At 45.0% G+C, this 18,725-nt stretch overlaps 1 protein-coding gene across 1 annotated transcript in view; it reads right to left on the minus strand.

Moving 5' to 3' along the window:
* Positions 1–18,725, minus strand: part of LOC309566312 (serine/threonine-protein phosphatase 4 regulatory subunit 1-like) — a 106,834-nt gene that overhangs the window by 75,969 nt on the left and 12,140 nt on the right. Inside the window, exon 2 of the mRNA XM_082271419.1 lies at positions 9,849–9,893. Within this exon, the coding sequence (XP_082127545.1) occupies positions 9,849–9,893 (45 nt within the window). The remainder of the gene's footprint in view (positions 1–9,848; positions 9,894–18,725) is intronic.

The following is an 18,725-nucleotide window of genomic DNA, read 5'->3' on the forward strand; positions in this document are numbered from 1 at the left end:
TGGAACATGAGGAGGGGGACATTGAAGAATCCTCAGAAGTGCCTGATCCTAGCACCTCTGAGAGCATGCCTCCACGGGAACAGAGGGAAAGGAGAGTCATTCACCCACCTAAGAGACTGACCTATGATCAATTGGGTGAATGTTCGGAAGAAGCTGTTTTTACCTCCAAAAGATCTCCTGACCAGCCTAGTTCCTCCACTGTAGATTTGGTGGGGGACAACCCTAGCTCACCCCCAGGCACAACTGTACAAGCCACCCAAGTTTTGGGGGGTCTGTGAGAGATCATGAGAACAAAGTATTGAAGTAGAAAACGTTTGCATTTAAGTTTGTACATAAGGATATTGGGTTTGGCCATTATAATAAGCACAGTTTTTGATGTTCACAATTTGGTTTACTTTGTGAGTTAATGTTTGCGCACATTTTGTTGCTCTGACCTCACTATATGTTTTTTTTTTCTTTCTCACCTTTTGATGTTTTTTTTTCAACACAAACTTTAAGATGTAAGTGTTTAAGAAATTGCAAAGGCACATGTGCTTTTTAAAGGAGCACTATATAAAAGCACTAGAAATCAGCACTATATTAACACTGTAGAAATCACTTATTTGTTTATTAATTGCACTTTATCGTTTTACTGTTGCACTGCTATTAGAATACAAAATTGGATGTATTCAGATTGATTTATTTCAGCAAAATGTTAATGTTTTTGTTGTATAATGCCAACCTATGCACTAGGGTACATACTGTTGACCTCTTTGGGGACCAAAGTTTCTCAAGTGGGGGGAGTGTGTAGCGGGGTTAAACATGCCTAAAGACACTGTTTGATATGTGGGAAGGAACTAGGCTCCCTCTAGTGGTAGCTGCATGGAATTTCCCGGGCTGTGACTTCCTTTTCACAAGATGAAGAAACTACATCTCCCAGGCTGCTTTGCAAGATCCAGGGTGCACGGCTGCACCGCACGGCACTATGGGGGAGGTTATTTAAAGGAAGAGAGAAGCGCGCGAAGAGGGGGGCCTTTCTGTGCTGGACTCTGAGGAACCAGCGAGCGAGAGTGAAGGACTGACACTGGATATTGGGCCAGAGCCTTTTAGCCTGGAGGGACGACGTGGAACCGTCCCATCTCAAGCACGAGGCACATTCCTGGAGGTCATACTGCTGTTTGCCGAGACCGGAAGTCATCCGCCAGAAGGACCCCGCGCGGCTGGCATATAGCCAAAGGACTGAGACCGCAGTGGAAGCGCGCGAAGGAGAAACTTCTGTTGGTGAGAGGGCACATGCCCAATAACTGACTTTATCTGCTGAAGAGACAGTTTTATCTACAGATAGCGGTAGCGCAGCAGGAGGTGATAAAACCCCGGGGTTTATCACCATACTCTCTCAGGAGACTCATAGACAAACAATAAGGTCTGTAAAGGAGTCGCCAGAGGCTTATCTCTCTCGCAGAAGTTATTGCTCAGTTACGCAGACACCCTGCGGTGACAACTAACAGCTCGTTGTTTTTTTCTCTCTTGATCTTTATTCCTAATCTGGATTACAAATGAGCTCTATTCAATAACCTTGCTAGCGAAGATCAACAAGAAAGAAGAGAACTCTGGGGGAGGGACTCAGATAGGCCCACCTACCTGGTACTGTGTCTAGCCTTAATGCAGGAGGAGTGTGGGGGCATTCTTTTACCTTTTTAAAGCTGTTTTAAATAACCTTTTATGGACTTGTATTGTATTGTATTGTATCTCCCCTATTCAATTTGATACATAGTAAACTAAGTTTGGTTAATTACAATCTTGTGCGTTGTTCCATTGTGTCACCCAGAAGGACTACTATTCAAGAAGGTAACAAGGTATTGTTGCATAGTGAAGTATTGTATTCCAACCTGTGTATCTATTTGATAGTCCAGTCCTATTCTGGGTCAGTTGTGCCTGAGGAGGGATCGAGCCAATTTGATTGGGTTGTTAGGCAGGGTGTAGACCCAATAATATAATCAGCAGCTCCTGCGGGGGTGGTGCTACAGGGAGAATGACAGGCGGCTTGTTTACATTAGCCGCCTGCCTTTCTCCCTCTCCACCGACGATCGCCGAGTGACCCGATGTCCGCCGGTCACACGCACGGACTTCCGAGGGAACGAGCCGAGGCGGACGCGCGCTCGATTTTGGCTCACAAACTAGTGATAGGCAACTGACGTACCGGTACGTCACTTTGCCTGGCCGGGGCTGACCGGCCGCCGCCGCAACTGGTTAAAAGATCCTCTATTGATGCACAACAGCAAATACAATGTCCATAGATTCTAACACGTTTCGGCCTCAGCCTTCCTCATAGCAAGATTTTATTTGTGTCTGTGTTTGTGATGTCCCCTCGCTTCCTGTCTGGTGAAACGGATATGGAAGTAAAGCTGGCCATAGATAGACTGAAATTCAGCTGGTTAGGAGGGATGGGTCGAATTTTTGATCCATCCATGGCCTTTCCCACTCAACATATGGCAATCAACTTCTGTTGAATGGGATGTTGGACAATTGTCATTCAATCAGAGCCTACAGCGCTGGCTGATCAGTGTCTTCTGACCACTGACAGAATAGCATAGTACAGTGGAGGGGAGCCCTCCATCCAACTTGCTTGTGTGGATGGGGGAATCAGGTGAGGTTTGAATGGAAGAAAGATTCTGTGGACAGGTGACTTTTATACACATAACGAGTTGTCGTTAGGAGCACCTTCTTAAATTGATAGGACAAATCTGTGTACCACATGAGCACATACTGTAGCGAGCCTGTGGGAGCCAGAATTATTGTTGGTTGGTAGGGGATCAAATACTTATTTTACTCACTGAACTGCAACTCAATTTATAACATTTGTATCATGTAGATTTCTGTTTTTTTTGGGTTAATATTCTGTCTCTATCATTTAAATTACACCTATGATAACAATTATAGACCCATCATTTGTTTGTAAGTGGGCAAACTTACAAAATCTGCTGGGAATCAAATAATTATTTTCCCCACTGTATGTACCATAGTTTGTAGACGCTAGAACATTCACGTGAGTCAATGAATATACGCTTATTGCGATTTTTTTTCCCCCCAAAAACATGTAGCAGAATACATACTGGCATAAATGAATGAAGAAATTTGATTTTTTTTTTTTTAATTTTATTGGATATGTTTATAACAAAGTAAAAAAAATATATATTTATATATATATATATATAGTTTTTTTTTTCAAAATTGTCAGGTTTTTTTGTTTATAGCGCAAAAAACAAAAAAACGCAGTGGTGATCAAATACCACCAAAAGAAAGCTCTATTTGTGAGAAAAAAAATTACATAAATTTTATAAGTACAGCGTTGCATGACCGTGCAATCGTCAGGTAAAGTAATGCAGTGCTGTATCACAAATATGGCCTTGTCACGCAGGGGGGGGTAAATCTTCTGGAGGTCAAGTGGTTTAGCTACATAAATTATTGATCGTATCTCTACTTCTACTATGTAATCTCATAATCTGATCGACAGAAATACAATCACATTTATGAACAAAGTATCTCAGTGCTGCCATTAGATGTAGAATGATCCAAATTTTTCCACAGTGGCCAATCAAATGAGTTTGAGTCTAAATCGATCGCATGATAAGTTATTGCTATTCGATGGTTTGCAAACCGAATCACACTTCAATCAGATAAAAAAAAATATATAAAATTGAAGCATGTATGGCCACCATAACAGAGCCTATTTCAGTGACATGGGAACAGTAAAGAAGGGAAAAGATCTCCCATGAGGACATGAAACCTGACCAGGAACCTATCCAATCCATAACCAAAAGTCTGGGGTTTAGGCTCCATTCACACTTGTGCAAACTGTCATGCAACTTTGCAAGTCGCAGCGACTTTAAAAAGGTTCCTGCACTACTTGGTGCGAATTTTATGTGACTTGAGTGCCATAGACTGCAATGTAAACCCTCAAAAGTCGCACCTTAAAGCGGAGTTCCACCCAAAAGTGGAACTTCCGTTTTAAATACTCCTGACCCCCTCACATGCCACATTTGGCATGTCATTATTTTTAGGGGGGAGCGGGTACCTAGATTTGACAGGTACCCGCTCCCACTTCCGCTTGGCCCGCATAGGCAGCTCGAGCGGAAGTTCTCCTCTCCCCCTCCCTCCCTGCAATCTTCTGGGACACGTCACAGGTCCCAGAAGATTGCACGGCCATTCACAACGCGTAGCGCTACTTGCGCAAGCGCAGCTCGCACCCGGCTGTGAAGCCGCAAGCTGTCACAGCCAGGTGCCCACACTAGACATGCCGGCGCCGCCAAGAGGAGAGGGAGAGGAGCGAAGCTTCGGGCGGCCGCGTCGCTGGATCATGGATGTTTATTAAAAGTCAGCAGCTACACTTTTTTTGTAGCTGCTGACTTTTAATAAACACAAAAATGAGTGGAACATACGCAACAGTTGTGCAGCAGATGTCCATTAATATAGATCAAAGTCACATCCAAGTGGCACCCATCCAAAGTTGCATTGCAAAGTTGCATGACTTTGGAGTTATACCAGTGTGAATGAAGCCTTAAACATGTCCTGCATTTTTTGCAGTCGTCTGCACTTATTATTATGTCGCCCTTTGAACTGCCGTTCTACATACAATGTTCTCCTCGTCCTTCCTTTCTCCGTAGAGTTCACTGCTCCAACCTTCATGGTGAATGATTAACACCGGTACCTATAGATTCACCATGTGATCCCAGAAGAAAATGACATCAGAGAATGATAATACTTATGTCAATAAAAACACAAGGCGATCAGCCTATGGACGCTTCCAACTTTCTCAAAGTAAACACAACATAAAAACATGACACGATACAAAACAGATTGCATGAGTAAAAGCAGACACATAGCCAAAAATATATGCAATAGTGAGCAGAAGAGAAAGAACTGAGGGGAAACAAAAGCCTCTGTTTTTACATATAGTTACATAGTTACATAGTAGGTGAGGTTGAATAAAGACAATAGTCCATCCAGTTCAACCTGTGTAGATGTGTGTGGCCGTAATCATCTCTCATACCCCTGAATGTTTTGATCCTTGAGGTGTACATCCAAGAGTCTTTTAAAAGTAGCCATACTTCCCGCAGTTACTACCATTTGCAGAAACCACCTCTTGTGGTAGAGAATTCCACAGCCTTGTAGTCCTTATTGTAAAGAACCCCCTGCATAGCCTGAGGTTAAAACACTTCTCCTCTAAACACATTGTATGGCTTTGTGTCCTCATGCATTCCTTGCGACTGAATAGTTTTTTTTCTATGCTGAGATCACCGTTGAGGTATTTGTAAATTGCTATCATTTCCCCTCTCACACATCTCTTCTCCAGGGAGAATAAATCTAGTGCTTCTAAACGCTCTTCGTAATTAAGTTCCTCTAATCCTCTAATACAGGGGTCTTCAAACTATGGCCCTCCAGTTGTTCAGTAACTACAATTCCCATCATGCCTAGTCATGTCTGCGAATGTCAGAGTTTTACAATGCCTCATGGGATGTGTAGTTCTACAACAGCTGGAGGGCCGTAGTTTGAGGATCCCTGCTCTAATAAGTTTTGTTGCCCTTCTCTGTACTCTCTCAAGCTCCAATACATCCCTTCTGAGGACTGGCGACCAGAACTGGAGAGAATACTCCTGATGTGGCCGGACCAGAGTTTTATAAAGTGGTAGGATTTTTCTATTAGCCTGGGTTCGAGGAACCGCATGTGATTCAGACAGGAATCGCACTGCATTCCTGTTCAATTCACATACGATTCTTTGCAGTGCTATTTGAGCCTATTCATTTTGTATGCCTCTAACCGCACAGCACGCACGAAAAAGATGCATGCACCTTTTATTGCCACAGTGGAATTGGATCACATGGGTGTTCACACCTATGCGGTCCGATTTTGCCAATTGCACTGCGTTTTGGAAACCGTTTTTTGGGGTGTCGTTAACATTGACAACCGCAGCAGTTCGCATAAACAGAGTGTGACTGTGATGCGGAGCTGGAAACGCACAGGAATCGCTGCGAATCCCGCTCTGCATCAGTGTGAACCGGGCTCAAAGAGGTTCTGACATGCTGACTGTACAATTTTACTTCTAAAAGTAAAGAACATTGTTAATGAGAACAGGGAGCACACGAGGACTGGCAGAAAAAAATGGTTTTAGGCCCCCAATCAGGTCCGCCTGTCAGTTTTTCAGACAGACCCAATTGGACCCGCCATTGCTCTCTATGGAGTGGTGGATGTCAGCAGACATGTGTCACAGTGACACCCACCGGCATCCAATTCTGTCTGCTAAAAACAGACAGATGGGGATCGGTTCCCCATCCATCCAGCAGATTGGATGACAGTCACATGGAAACAGACAGATGGGGATCGGTTCCCCATCCATTCAGCGGATTGGATGACAGTCACATGGAAACAGACAGATGGGGATCGGTTCCCCATCCATTCAGCGGATTGGATGACAGTCACATGGAAACAGACAGATGGGGATTGGTTCCCCATCCATCTAGCGGATTGGATGACAGTCACATGGAAACAGACAGATGGGGATCGGTTCCCCATCCATTCAGCGGATTGGATGACAGTCACATGGAAACAGACAGATGGGGATTGGTTCCCCATCCATCTAGCGGATTGGATGACAGTCACATGGAAACAGACAGATGGGGATCGGTTCCCCATCCATTCAGCGGATTGGATGACAGTCACATGGAAACAGACAGATGGGGATTGGTTCCCCATCCATCTAGCGGATTGGATGACAGTCACATGGAAACAGACAGATGGGGATCGGTTCCCCATCCATTCAGCGGATTGGATGACAGTCACATGGAAACAGACAGATGGGGATTGGTTCCCCATCCATCTAGCGGATTGGATGACAGTCACATGGAAACAGACAGATGGGGATCGGTTCCCCATCCATTCAGCGGATTGGATGACAGTCACATGGAAACAGACAGATGGGGATTGGTTCCCCATCCATCTAGCGGATTGGATGACAGTCACATGGAAACAGACAGGCAGTCTGTTTTCATCCAACCAACCCATTGAGAACAGTGGGCTGTGTCTGTGACTGCTCTGCATCAGCGGAGCAGATACTGACCTGTTATCCGTCTGCTCAGTGGGGATCAGCAGAAAAATCCCCTGCTAAGCAGGCGGATCTGCTTGACGGAGTCCACCCCATCTGAAAAGGGCCTTAAAGGGCTTTCCTAGAACGGGAAATAATGCAGTGCAGCAAAAGTGAAGAGAATAACACAGAATGAACAAGATGTTTGTAGTCTAGTCCCACCATAGCTCGCACATTATTGGCTGCTTTCTGTGTGACTCACTCCTCTCTTCTATTGGCTACAGTGTCTTTCTGCATCTTCTCCTACCTCACTTCATTAACACATGATTTACTAAAGGCAAAAAGACTAAGAACTTTGCAAGTGAAGCTGCACTCCTTTTCCCCAGAGCTTAGTCAATGTGGTGAAGCTTCATTGTGTAACGATGCAAGGAAAATGAAAAAAAAAAAACATAATTACTGCTTGCACATGATTGGATGATGGAAATCAGAAGAGTTTCACCAAGTTCACTAAACTCTGGGGAAACTGAGTGCAACTGCACTTGCAAAGTGCACAGTCTATTTGCCTTTAGTAAATCAAACTTAATGTCTGTTGTGCTGCTTGATCTGCATGAATCCACAGAAGGATACATAGAAAACAATTGTTCTCTATGTGCCCTATTCACACCATACACGTGCAGTGATGTGTGCTGTATAATCATAGAGGGGATTCTGCATTCTTACACAGCACATCACTGCAGCGAGTCACAACGTGCTCTCCGATACATAGTTCTCAATGAAATGTCATTTAGTTACAACTAAAAAAGAGAAAAAGAAGTAAACAGTGCGGCGTAACAAGGCATCGCACTGCTCCTTCCCAATGTACACCAGCACACACGCGTTTTAGTGTACAAATCGGTGTAAGCCAGCTCTTCCTCCACCTGTGATTGTGTTACACTGTTGGTAGACTCAGGTTTGGATAGCTGTGCAAACAATGGAAAACCTGCTCTGATAACTAAAACATACATCCCTGACCTTAGTGTTAAAGGGAACTTGTGTTTTGCAGAACGGCGTGCAAGCTGCTGTACGTAGTATAGGGACTGAGAGGGCTGGTTGGGAGTGTTATTACAGCGCAATAAACCGCTTACGTTTTTTTTCTTTATGGAAATGGTGCGATGACATTCAGTGCTGTGCCTGGCACTACATGAACAGGGCACTTGAATTACAATTGTGCCCTTGCATTGAGCCTTCTTTGATCTACACAGCTCGATGGATATCTGCGGTCTATGTTTACCGTTTGCTCCTATTAAAAAAAAAACTCCATTCCCTTAGCCTGTGTAACTCTGCTCTTTGCAGGTTCTCCTCTTACCTATCACCTTCACCTTCACTTACAGCTCTACTTCCTCTTTCCATATTTCTCTTCTTTTCAATTCCCTATCTACACCTTCTCCCTGGATCACCCGATAGCCTTCCATAGCTTCAACGACCATTTCTATGCTGATGACACAACAAATACCAACCAAACCGTCCTCTCCGCTCATCCCAAGACCTCTTCTCTCTAGCTACCTTGCCACCTCACCCCATGTCCGCCCCCAGAACTTCTCCAAAGCCTCTCCCATTCTCTGGAACTTCTTACTTCAATCTCTCCGACTATCTCCTACTATATCCCCTTTTACGCAATCACTAAAAACTCATCTCTTTAGTGAGGCCAACTCTGCTTCTACCTAAATAAACTGTACTCTTACTTTTCCATCAGCTCATCCATAGCACTTATTACTTTTTGTCTCACTTGACCCGTACTTTTAGGTCAGGGGTCAGCGGGAGGAGCGGCGCCCCACCGGCGGTGTCAGCGGGAGGAGCGGCGCCCCACCGACGGTGTCAGCGCGAGGAGCGGCGATGCCCGCGATCTCAGCACCCCAGTCTATTTTCGGATCGGCTGCCGGGTGCTGCCACCACCATTCACTCTAAGGGAAACCGGCAGCTGGTTCCCTACTGCACATGCGTGAAGCACACTGCGCATTCTCATTGGCTTGGTGGCGGGGGAAGAGAAAGAGGACGGAACTTCCGAGGGACGACGCCACAGCGCTGTCTCCTGTAATTTGGGAAGGGTACCTGTCCAAAACAGGTAGCCGTTCCCCCCTTCCCCCTGAAAGGTGCCAAATGTAGCACGGGGGGGGGGGGAGGAAGCAGATGAGTGGCATTTCCACTTTTGGGTGGAACTCCGCTTTAAAGGTTAAGTTATCCTTTGGGAACATGATGTTACAAGTTTCATCCGTTTTAGGGTAGAACATGTAACCTATTCCCAATGCTGCAGCCGCTGCCCAATCCCCCCCCCCCCATCCATGTGACAACAGTACGGGGAGAAATTCCACTCACACGCCCACATCATTCATACACAGAGCTCTGCTTATGAATGAAGTAGAAGTCCCGACATCCTTTGTAAATATCGACTTATAGTTCTCAATTAACTAACACAGAGCTGTCAGTGTATCTGCTTGCCCATACAGGGTATACGGGTACACAGATACACTGACAACTCTGTAGGAGACCTGCATGGCACCAGTCATCTGCTGATCGCTGGGGCAATGCTTTACACTTGCAAAAAGAAATGTGTGTGTGTATATATATATATATTTTTTTTTTTAAGTGAACTTATCCTTTAAAGTCCTATTTCACAAGAGTTAAAAAAAAAAAAAAGACAGTAGTGATTAGTTAATAATAGGACTTGAAACACGGGCACTGGAGGAAGTTAGAGTCAAGTAAAGGAGGAAGTGGAGGCGTACGGTGACGTACTACCCCCGCAATGCAGACTTACAGTCATCCAGATCATCTTGAAGGTCCACGAAGTAGAGAGGAATCCCTGAGAGGAAACAAAGCAGGAAGTTAGCAAGACAGAATGTAGAGGACAAGGAACACAGACAACATTTAAAGAACCAGTCCATTCTATCTTCTATGTGTAAATACAGAAGACAGTCCCTATTGTGAGGAGCATGAAGAAGGGTCTTCAACAACATTGTGTTCATTTTATATGCAAAATCATCGACCCGTTAGGAGTCAGAAACTCTACACATAAAATTAGAGGAAATCAAACTTATGGCATCCCTTACTTATTGTTATCAGGAAAAGACTTACCCTTAAAGTGATATTAAACTCTATTTTGTTTTTAGCATATAGGATGCTTGGAGCCCCACCCTTTCATGAGGGCTCCCAGGAAGAGTATAACATAATGGTACAGCCTATGCCAATAGGCACAGCCTACCTGACAAAAGACATGACTCAGTTAAAGGATTGAAAGTGGTTTGCTTGGGCTGTGCATGCGCAATTGTGCTATGAATTATGGGATATATAGTACGGAGGGAAGGAGATTGGTTAGTGTACAGCTATGAGTGCACACTCCATGACCAGAAATTCTAGGAAGGGATTTTGTGACATCACCACTCCCTCGGAGATACATCACCAGGTATTTTGATGGTGCTATGAATTATGGGATATGTAGTACAGGGGAAATGGATTTTGTGACATCACCACTCCCTCTGAGATACATCACCAGGTATTTTGATGGTGCCTGTCACTTCATACATCAAGGTGAAGGTAGTAACATTGATTTTTTTAAAGCAGTACTCAAAACAAAAATAACAAGATACAAATGAACAACCCCTTAAAAGATAAAATAACATAACCAGCTTTTAATCCAGTGACTTCCCCTGTAGTACTTTTCTCTGCCCTTAGATGTCCTCAGTCTGATGGCCAGTACACTTCCTCTGAGCTCTGATCTTCCTGGACCTGCCCCCAGCCTGTGATTGGACAGTGAGAGGAAAGGCAGCAGACTGATGAGCTCATCTCTGTGACAATCTGCTCTCCCCTCCTATCAGCATGCTTTTGGTTATTACATGAAGTGACTGTCTTCTTGTACTTCCTCTTCTCACACTCCAGGCCTACTGTACAGTGACTACAAGAGGCTGACCAAGGTCACATTCAGGTACAGTATTAACACAAATTTAATTTACAAAATACATTTAACGATGTATTCAAGTCTACAGAGCCATGATCCGGCTCCCGTGTCAGCCAGTACAGCTGCAGGGGAGAAGAGGGAGGGAGCAACAACAATGGATGGGCCATTGAAGCCTATGGGTGACATCACCCAACCATTGTGTAAGCTCTCTATTTTCCCCTGCAGTCATCATTGACTGACAGAGGATCATGTGACTGGACTGGAGCGGCCTGAAGATAGGTAAATATATACACCTTTCTTACACAGGTTAGTAAGTATAGGTGTTAGGAGGGGGGAGAGGACATTTTTAAAACTGGTTGGAGTTAACTGCTTTTTGCCCACCAAAGTACATTTCCTGTGGAAGAGCGGCAACCATAGGCTTGGAAATGTAACTGTATGTCGCCCGGTTTTCGGGCGAGCATGTGTGCGCCCCCTGCTGACCTGTGATGTGATTGGACACGGCACAAGTTTGTCAGCAGGTTTCAGACAATGATTTTGGCTTTATACCTGCTGATTGGGAGTAGCCAATCGCAGCACAGAGTTCTGTGTTTACAAACACAGAACTCTGTATACAGACAATGATCTGATTCTTCTCCCTGAGGCTCGGTTCACATTTGTGCGATGCGGGAACGCTGCGAATATGCAGCGTGTTCCCGCATTGCATCCGCACATCTGGCAGTTCCCACTGCCATATGCGATACGAAGGGGGTGTCAATTAAATGTTAACGACACCCCCAGTTTGATCGCATATCGCAGTGCGATCTTTACAGTTCGCACAGGATCGGATCGCACAAGTGTGAACCACTGTGCGATCCAATTCTGAGGCGGCTCAAAAAATGCCTCATGTGCGAGTTTGGTGCGGATGCGCTGCGAATTCAGCCATACAAAGTGTATGGCTGAACTCGCATCCGCACAGGAGATCGCATGTAATGAAGGAGCAGTGCTCTCCTCTCCGAATTACATGGGATCAGCGCATCCCCACAAGTGTGAACCGGCTCTGAAACCAACTCTGAGTTCAGGGAGAATAAGCAGCCAGATCTGCGGGTTAAAGCAGCACACATTACACGTGTTATGGCACACAGTAAACCCTTTGATTGCCCCTAAATGTTAACCCCTTCCCAGCCAGTGTCATTAGTACAGTGTACAGTATTATCACTGTATTAGTGTCACTAGCGACATCAGTGTCAGTCAGTGTCCCTCCCAGCCAGTATCTGTTAGCGTCAGATTGCCCTCCACACTATAGGTCAATGATCACCGCTATTACTAGTATAGTTTCTGTATAGATCAGTATCTTGATCACAATCAGAACCATACTCGTGTCCCCAATAACTCAGTTTGGTTTTTATCAAAGACATGCAGCAGAATATATTTTGACTTACATTTTTGAAGTAATTTGATTTTATTGGATATGTTTTATAACAGAAAGTAGATTTTTTTTTTTAAATGTCAGTCTTTTTTTTGTTTAATAAAAAATAAAAAGCCCAATGGTGATCAAAAACCACCAAAAGAAATCTCTATTTGTGTGAAAAAAAAATTATAAAAATGTCATTTGGGTACAGCGTTGCATGACTGAGCAATTACCAGGCAAAGTATAGCAGTGCTGAATAGCAAAAACTGCCCTGGTCATGAAGGGGGGGGGGGGGGGTAAAACCTTCCGGAGCTGGATAAAGGCGAAGTACAGAAAAGGAAAATAGGCGCCACGAGGTGACTAAAGCTGGATATTACACACTATACATCTTTTGTTGTTCACTTTCTTTTAGCTTTACCATCAAATATGAAGTACAAGGGCCTGCCTGATTGCAAACAAATTAAAAGTGTTTAGGTTTGACCTCATATATGGTTTTGGTAAATCTAAAAGGAAAAAAAATCTAAAGATAATTGTATAGTGTGTATCCAGCTTTAGACCTTACTGTGGGCAGTCTCTGGTTCCATCAAAGGTTTATACGAATGAATATAAGTCCATAAAAAAATATGTTCCATCAGTCTATGAAGGGTCCTATGGAGGGATGTCCAAGCTTCTCATAAGAGCAGAAGGCGGCTCTATGTCAGGGATCTTCAACCTACGGCTCTCCAGCTTTTGTTGAACTACACATCCCATGAGGCATTGTAAAACTCTGACATTCACAGACATAACTAGGCACGATGGGAATCGTAGTTCCTAAACAACTGGAAGGCCATAGTTTGTGTAAACACAAACAGGCAGAAAAGAAAAGTACAGACAATATTAATAATTTAATAATATATAAAAGAGACAAGGGGCAACTCAAATTGAGTGAAATAAAAACAGGCCCATCATGTCAAGGAAACCCGGGATGTCAGCACTGGATGTCCGTCGGGGGGGGACCAGCAGGGTCCACTGCCGCGTGGAAAAGGCCAGGCGGAAGTCTTCGAGGACAAAGCAAACCTAAGGTGACCTATAGAAGGGCTCCAAATCGTAACTTTACTAATGAGTAAAACGGACTTCTGATTAGCCAGCAACAACTCTGGGTCAGACTTCATTATTGCTTTCCCACAGCAGCTTCGGGCCCGGGGCAGCAGCACATTCGGCTTTTCTCACTTGCATGCTTGTCACTTAGGTGAGCTTCAGAAGCGTCTTCATGTCTAACATGGGTATCTAGTACAACTTTCTACATCTAGATACAGCAGTAAGACATGCAGACGCTGGTGAAGTTGCCGTTGAAAGTGTTAATGACGTCTGACCTGGAGTTGTTGGCTACACAGAAGACACTGCTGAGAGCTCTCTGTACAGGGCAGACAGTTACCGGCATGCAAGGACAGTCAGCGAAATTTGAGGGCACCCTGGAACTACAAGCCGTCTACTGCGGTGGCAGACAGGACTTGCAGTTTTCTCATTCACAGATGACTGAATAAATGACTCGGCTGTGTTAGCAGAGCTCTACACAGCCATGTCAGGGGGATGAGGGCGAGGACGTTGGAACGTTACATCCTAAATAACACAGGGCTCGGCAAATCCCAGGCACCAGGTCACCATGGCGACTAGTAATTGCGTCCTGGCGCCTGGACTTTTGTCAGCCCATTCACTGTTGCAGAGATACACAATTTGTATGGCCCGACGTCCGGGACATTTAGTTCCAAGCGCTGGGGCAGCAGTTTTTTCTACATTTAGTCCTTCTGCGGGCAAGCGGCAGGGCGCACTTGTCAGACAGAAGCATTCAAGCGGCTCTGCTGCCGCCTGACTGCTTCTACATACGTGGGTAAAGTGCGCCCCCCCGCTATGTATCCTGGGCTCTGCTTGCCCACCTGCGGGCCCAGGACCTCCTCCCCATCTTGTTCCTGACCAGGAAGCGGGTCTCAGTTGACAGTTTTCCCGGTCAGCAAAGAATGTAATGCAGTGCGATGAGCATTGCATTACATTCAGTGGAGAACAAGGAAGACATGCAAGGTCTTAGATCCTGCATATCTCATTAAAGAGAACCTGTCACCAAAAAAATCATCACATAGGGGGCTTTTTGTCCAATATGGGATGAAAAAAAAAAATTAAAGTTACACCCAAGCACCCATGCAGTACGAACGTAAACACATACATTGGGGCACCCAGCCATGAAAATGTTGATTGTGATAAGGCTCTTTTACACAGGCGGTGCGCCCGACGAAGCCCGTTCTGCTCAGCGGGGGATCGATCCGCTGATCCCCGCTGAGCAGGTGGATGACAGCTCTGTCTCCGTTCCGTGTGCAGAGACAGAGCTGTCAGATTCCTGCTGTCTTCTATGGGGAATCGGATGAGAGCGGACCACCTGTCCATTCTCATCCGATCCGATCCTCCAGATGGATGGAAAATAGGGTTTCCATCCGTCCAGATTTCACAGACAGGATTGGATGCGGATGGCAGCGGATGTCAGCGGACATGTCTCCGCTGACACCCACTACCCCATAGGGATGCATGGAGCATCCGATCAGGTCCGCCTGAAAAACTGACAGGTGGATCGGATCGCCCGTGTGAAAGGGGCCATACACATATTACATACATAACTTTTTTAGCTGGCTCCTAAATCCAAAGCAAATTTGTCAAGCCCTGGTGTCACATGTCCAGAAGGTGAACTTATCCTTTAAGCTGGAATCCCACTTTCATGAGCTGCTTTAATAGGAGGTGTAAAACATATGTGTTATAGCTCATTCACAGCACTGGCCAGGAGGTGGTAAAACCGTTTTATTACCCTCCAACTTAACAAGGACATGCAACCACTCGGGTATACACATACCGCAGCAAAAATTAAACAGCATGTTGCTTTCGGTTGGCCCTGGCATGTGGCCATGCTGCAACCACTCTGCATCTGTGTGCAGGCAGAAAGGAAGCGGCATATCACCTCCTAACTGCCTGTTAAATTCCCTCTGAAACGCAATCCACTGTGGATCACTTTTCAGAGGAGTAGCTCTGATAAAAGCACAAGTGAACGAGCCCTTAAAGGATGCACAAGTGTGAAGAGGCTCTCATTCTCTTTATTTAACATGCCAACACATTTTTTGCTTTGTCTTTATGAAGACTGCAACCAAATCAAAACATCTGCTGCTTTTTTTTTTTTATAGAGAGAGAGAGAGAGAGAGAGAGAGATGGCAAGAGGTTAGAACCCTGTCAGGTTTTTATTGATGTCTGTTACCCCACCAAGGATATCTGGTGGCCACAATCCTGGTGGAGGGACAATCTAAAATGTTATGTTGTCACCAGAAAAGGTGTGACAACTTCCTAAGAGAGGGTTTCCGTTACGGTGGAGTGAGGGATGACTGGTAAGTACACACTTCCCTATCTGGAGGTTCAGGGAAGTGGCACACAGGAAGCCAGGGGACATAGCTGTAAACTGACTGAAATGATACTAACTGGTACTGTAATGTGTTCATGGGTTTCAATAAAGAAATTCTTACTTAAAAAAAAAAAAAAAGAAAAAAAAAACAGAATAAGAATGTAAATGCTTCTGAGCTTGGATGAATTCCAGGTTTGGATATTTTATAGTTACAAGTTGGTCCAGCTTGGAGTGAAGTATGTATGTGTCATACCTGTGTGATCCTTGTAGAAGCTGGAAATGACAGTAACGGGCATCGCTACTCCAGTGATCTCTACTAGTGTCCGGGCCTCCTGCTGAGTGGCTTCCCTGCAGCTTAAGGAACACAGGAGGTCACTCGGCACGGCGGCATTCAGATACAAACACTTTGTATTTTCTCAATAAAATGTTCTCTGACTGGACGAGGAGATGGTGACATCACCACCCCACCTCATCCAATCAGAGAACACTTTGCATTCACTGAGAAACCGCAAAGTGTTCCCAGAATGGTGACCATGCTAAGTGAGTGACCTCACAATGTTCACAATGCAGCAGGGCAGATGCTTGGAATGGGACCATGGAAGCTAGTGGAGATCACTGAAATTGCAATGATTTCCAAGATCCAGGGACATCGGCCAGGTATAGTATATGCATAGTTACATTAGATTACCAAAAGTATTGGGATGCCTGCCTTTACACACACATGAACTTTAATGGCATCCCAGTCTTAGTCTGTAGGGTTCAATGTTGAGTTGGCCCACCCTTTGCAGCTATAACAGCTTCAACTCTTCTGGGAAGGCTGTCCACAAGGTTTAGGAGTGTGTCTATGGGAATGTTTGAGGTCAGGCTCTGATGTTGGAGAGAGGACCTGGCTCGCAGTCTGAGCTCTAATTCATCCCAAAGGTGTTCTATCAGGTTGAGGTCAGGACTCTGTGCAGGCCAGTCAAGTTCCTTCACCCCAAACTCGCTCATCCATGTCTTTATAGACCTTGCTTTGTGCACTGGTCCAAATCATTTGGTGAAGGATGAATTATGGCGTGGGGTTGTTTTTCAGGGGTTGGGCTTTGCCCCTTAGTTCCAGTGAAGGGAACTCTTAGGGCGTCAGCATACCGAGACATTTTGGACAATTTCATGCTCCCAACTTTGTGAGAACAGTTTGAGGATGGCCCCTTCCTGTTCCTATGTGACTGCGCACCAGTGCACAAAGCAAGGTCCATAAAGACATGGATGAGTGTGTTTGGAGTGGAGGAACTTGACTGGCCTACAGAGTCCTGACCTCAAAGCGACAGAACACCTTTAGGGCGAATTTCTCATTCAACATCAGTGCCTGACCACACAAATGCTCTTCTGGAAGAATGGTGAAACATTCCCATAGACACATTTCTAAACCTTGTGGACAGCCTTCCCAGAAGAGTTAAAACTGTTACAGCTGCAAAGGGTGGGCCAACTCAATATTGAACTCTATGGACTAAGACTGGGATGCCATTAACGCTCATGTGCGTGTAAAGGCAGGCGTCCCAATACTTTGGTAATATAGAGTACATTGGACCAAGCTGGATAAAAGAAACTATGTAAAAATATCCATACCTGGAATTCACCTTTATTCTTTATCAGTATGTTGCTGTTTATCCACTTGTCTACTGGACACTTTCACCCCATTTATGTCCAGGCCAATTTTCAGCTCTCACACTTTGAATGACAATTGCCCGGTCATGCAACACTGTACTCATATGACATTTTTATCATTTTTTTCACACAAATAGAGCTTTCTTTTGGTGGTATTAAAACAATAATTCTATTCAGTAACAATTACTGACTCTTAACCACTTGCCGACCGCCGCACGACTATCTACGTTGGCGGTCAGCCCCTCACAGGCAAACTAACGTAGGGCTACGTTGCTTGCTTGTGAGGGTCTAGGGAGCGAGCGCGCGCCCCCGGAGGCGCGCTCCCGCGTGGTCACGGACCCCCCCCCCGCGCGTGTGACCAGCGGACCCGATGTCCGCCGGCCACTCGGCGATCGTCGGGGGAGAGGGAGAATGTCAGGCAGCTTGTGTAAACAAGCTGCCTGTCATTCTCCTCGCTGTAAAGACACTGATCACTCAGATCTAGTATGTAGATCCGTTGATCAGTGTCCTTACAGCTGAAGCCACAGCCAATCACAGTAGAAAGCACGCCCCTAGGGACACACACAGCCCCTCCCTCCCAAATAAAGTTAACCCCTTCACTACCAGTGTATTTTTACAGTAACAGTGCATATGTATAGCACTGATTACTGTAGAAATGTCACTGGTAACCCCAAAAGTGTCAAAAATGTCAGTCAAGGGTCCAATCTGTCCGCCGCAATGTCGCAGTACCGCAAAAAAAAAAAAAAAAATCGCAGATCGCCGCCATTACGCGTTAAAAAAAAAAACAACAAAAATGACAAAAATCTTTCCCTTTGTTAGTAAACGTGATAACTTTTGCGCAAACCAATCAAAATACGCTTTTTGCGATTTTTTTTACCAAACATAGGTAGCATAAAACAAATTGGCCGAAAATTTTAAAAAATTTTGATTTTTACATTTTTTTTGGGGGGGAATTTCATATAAAAAAATGTGAAAAATATTGCTATTTTTGCAAAATTGACGCTCTTTTTTTGTTTATAGCGCGTGATCAAAAAATCGCACAGGTGATCAAATACCACCAAAAGAAAGCTCTGTTTGTGGGAAAAAAAGGACGTCAAATTCGTTTAGGTACAGCGTCGCACGACCGCGCAATTGTCCGTTAAAGTGACGCAGTGCCGAATCGCAAAATACCCCCTGGTCGGAATGGGGGTAAAATCTTCCGGGGCTTAAGTGGTTAAACTTACAGTGTGTTGTTCTAATTGATAGATCCATCCCTTGGATCCAGAGATGAGGTGTGGATTCTTAGTGGGTCGTCTCTACC

Source organism: Pelophylax lessonae, assembly GCF_965119305.1.
Source record: "Pelophylax lessonae genome assembly, chromosome: 11".
NCBI classification, from domain to species: domain Eukaryota; kingdom Metazoa; phylum Chordata; class Amphibia; order Anura; family Ranidae; genus Pelophylax; species Pelophylax lessonae.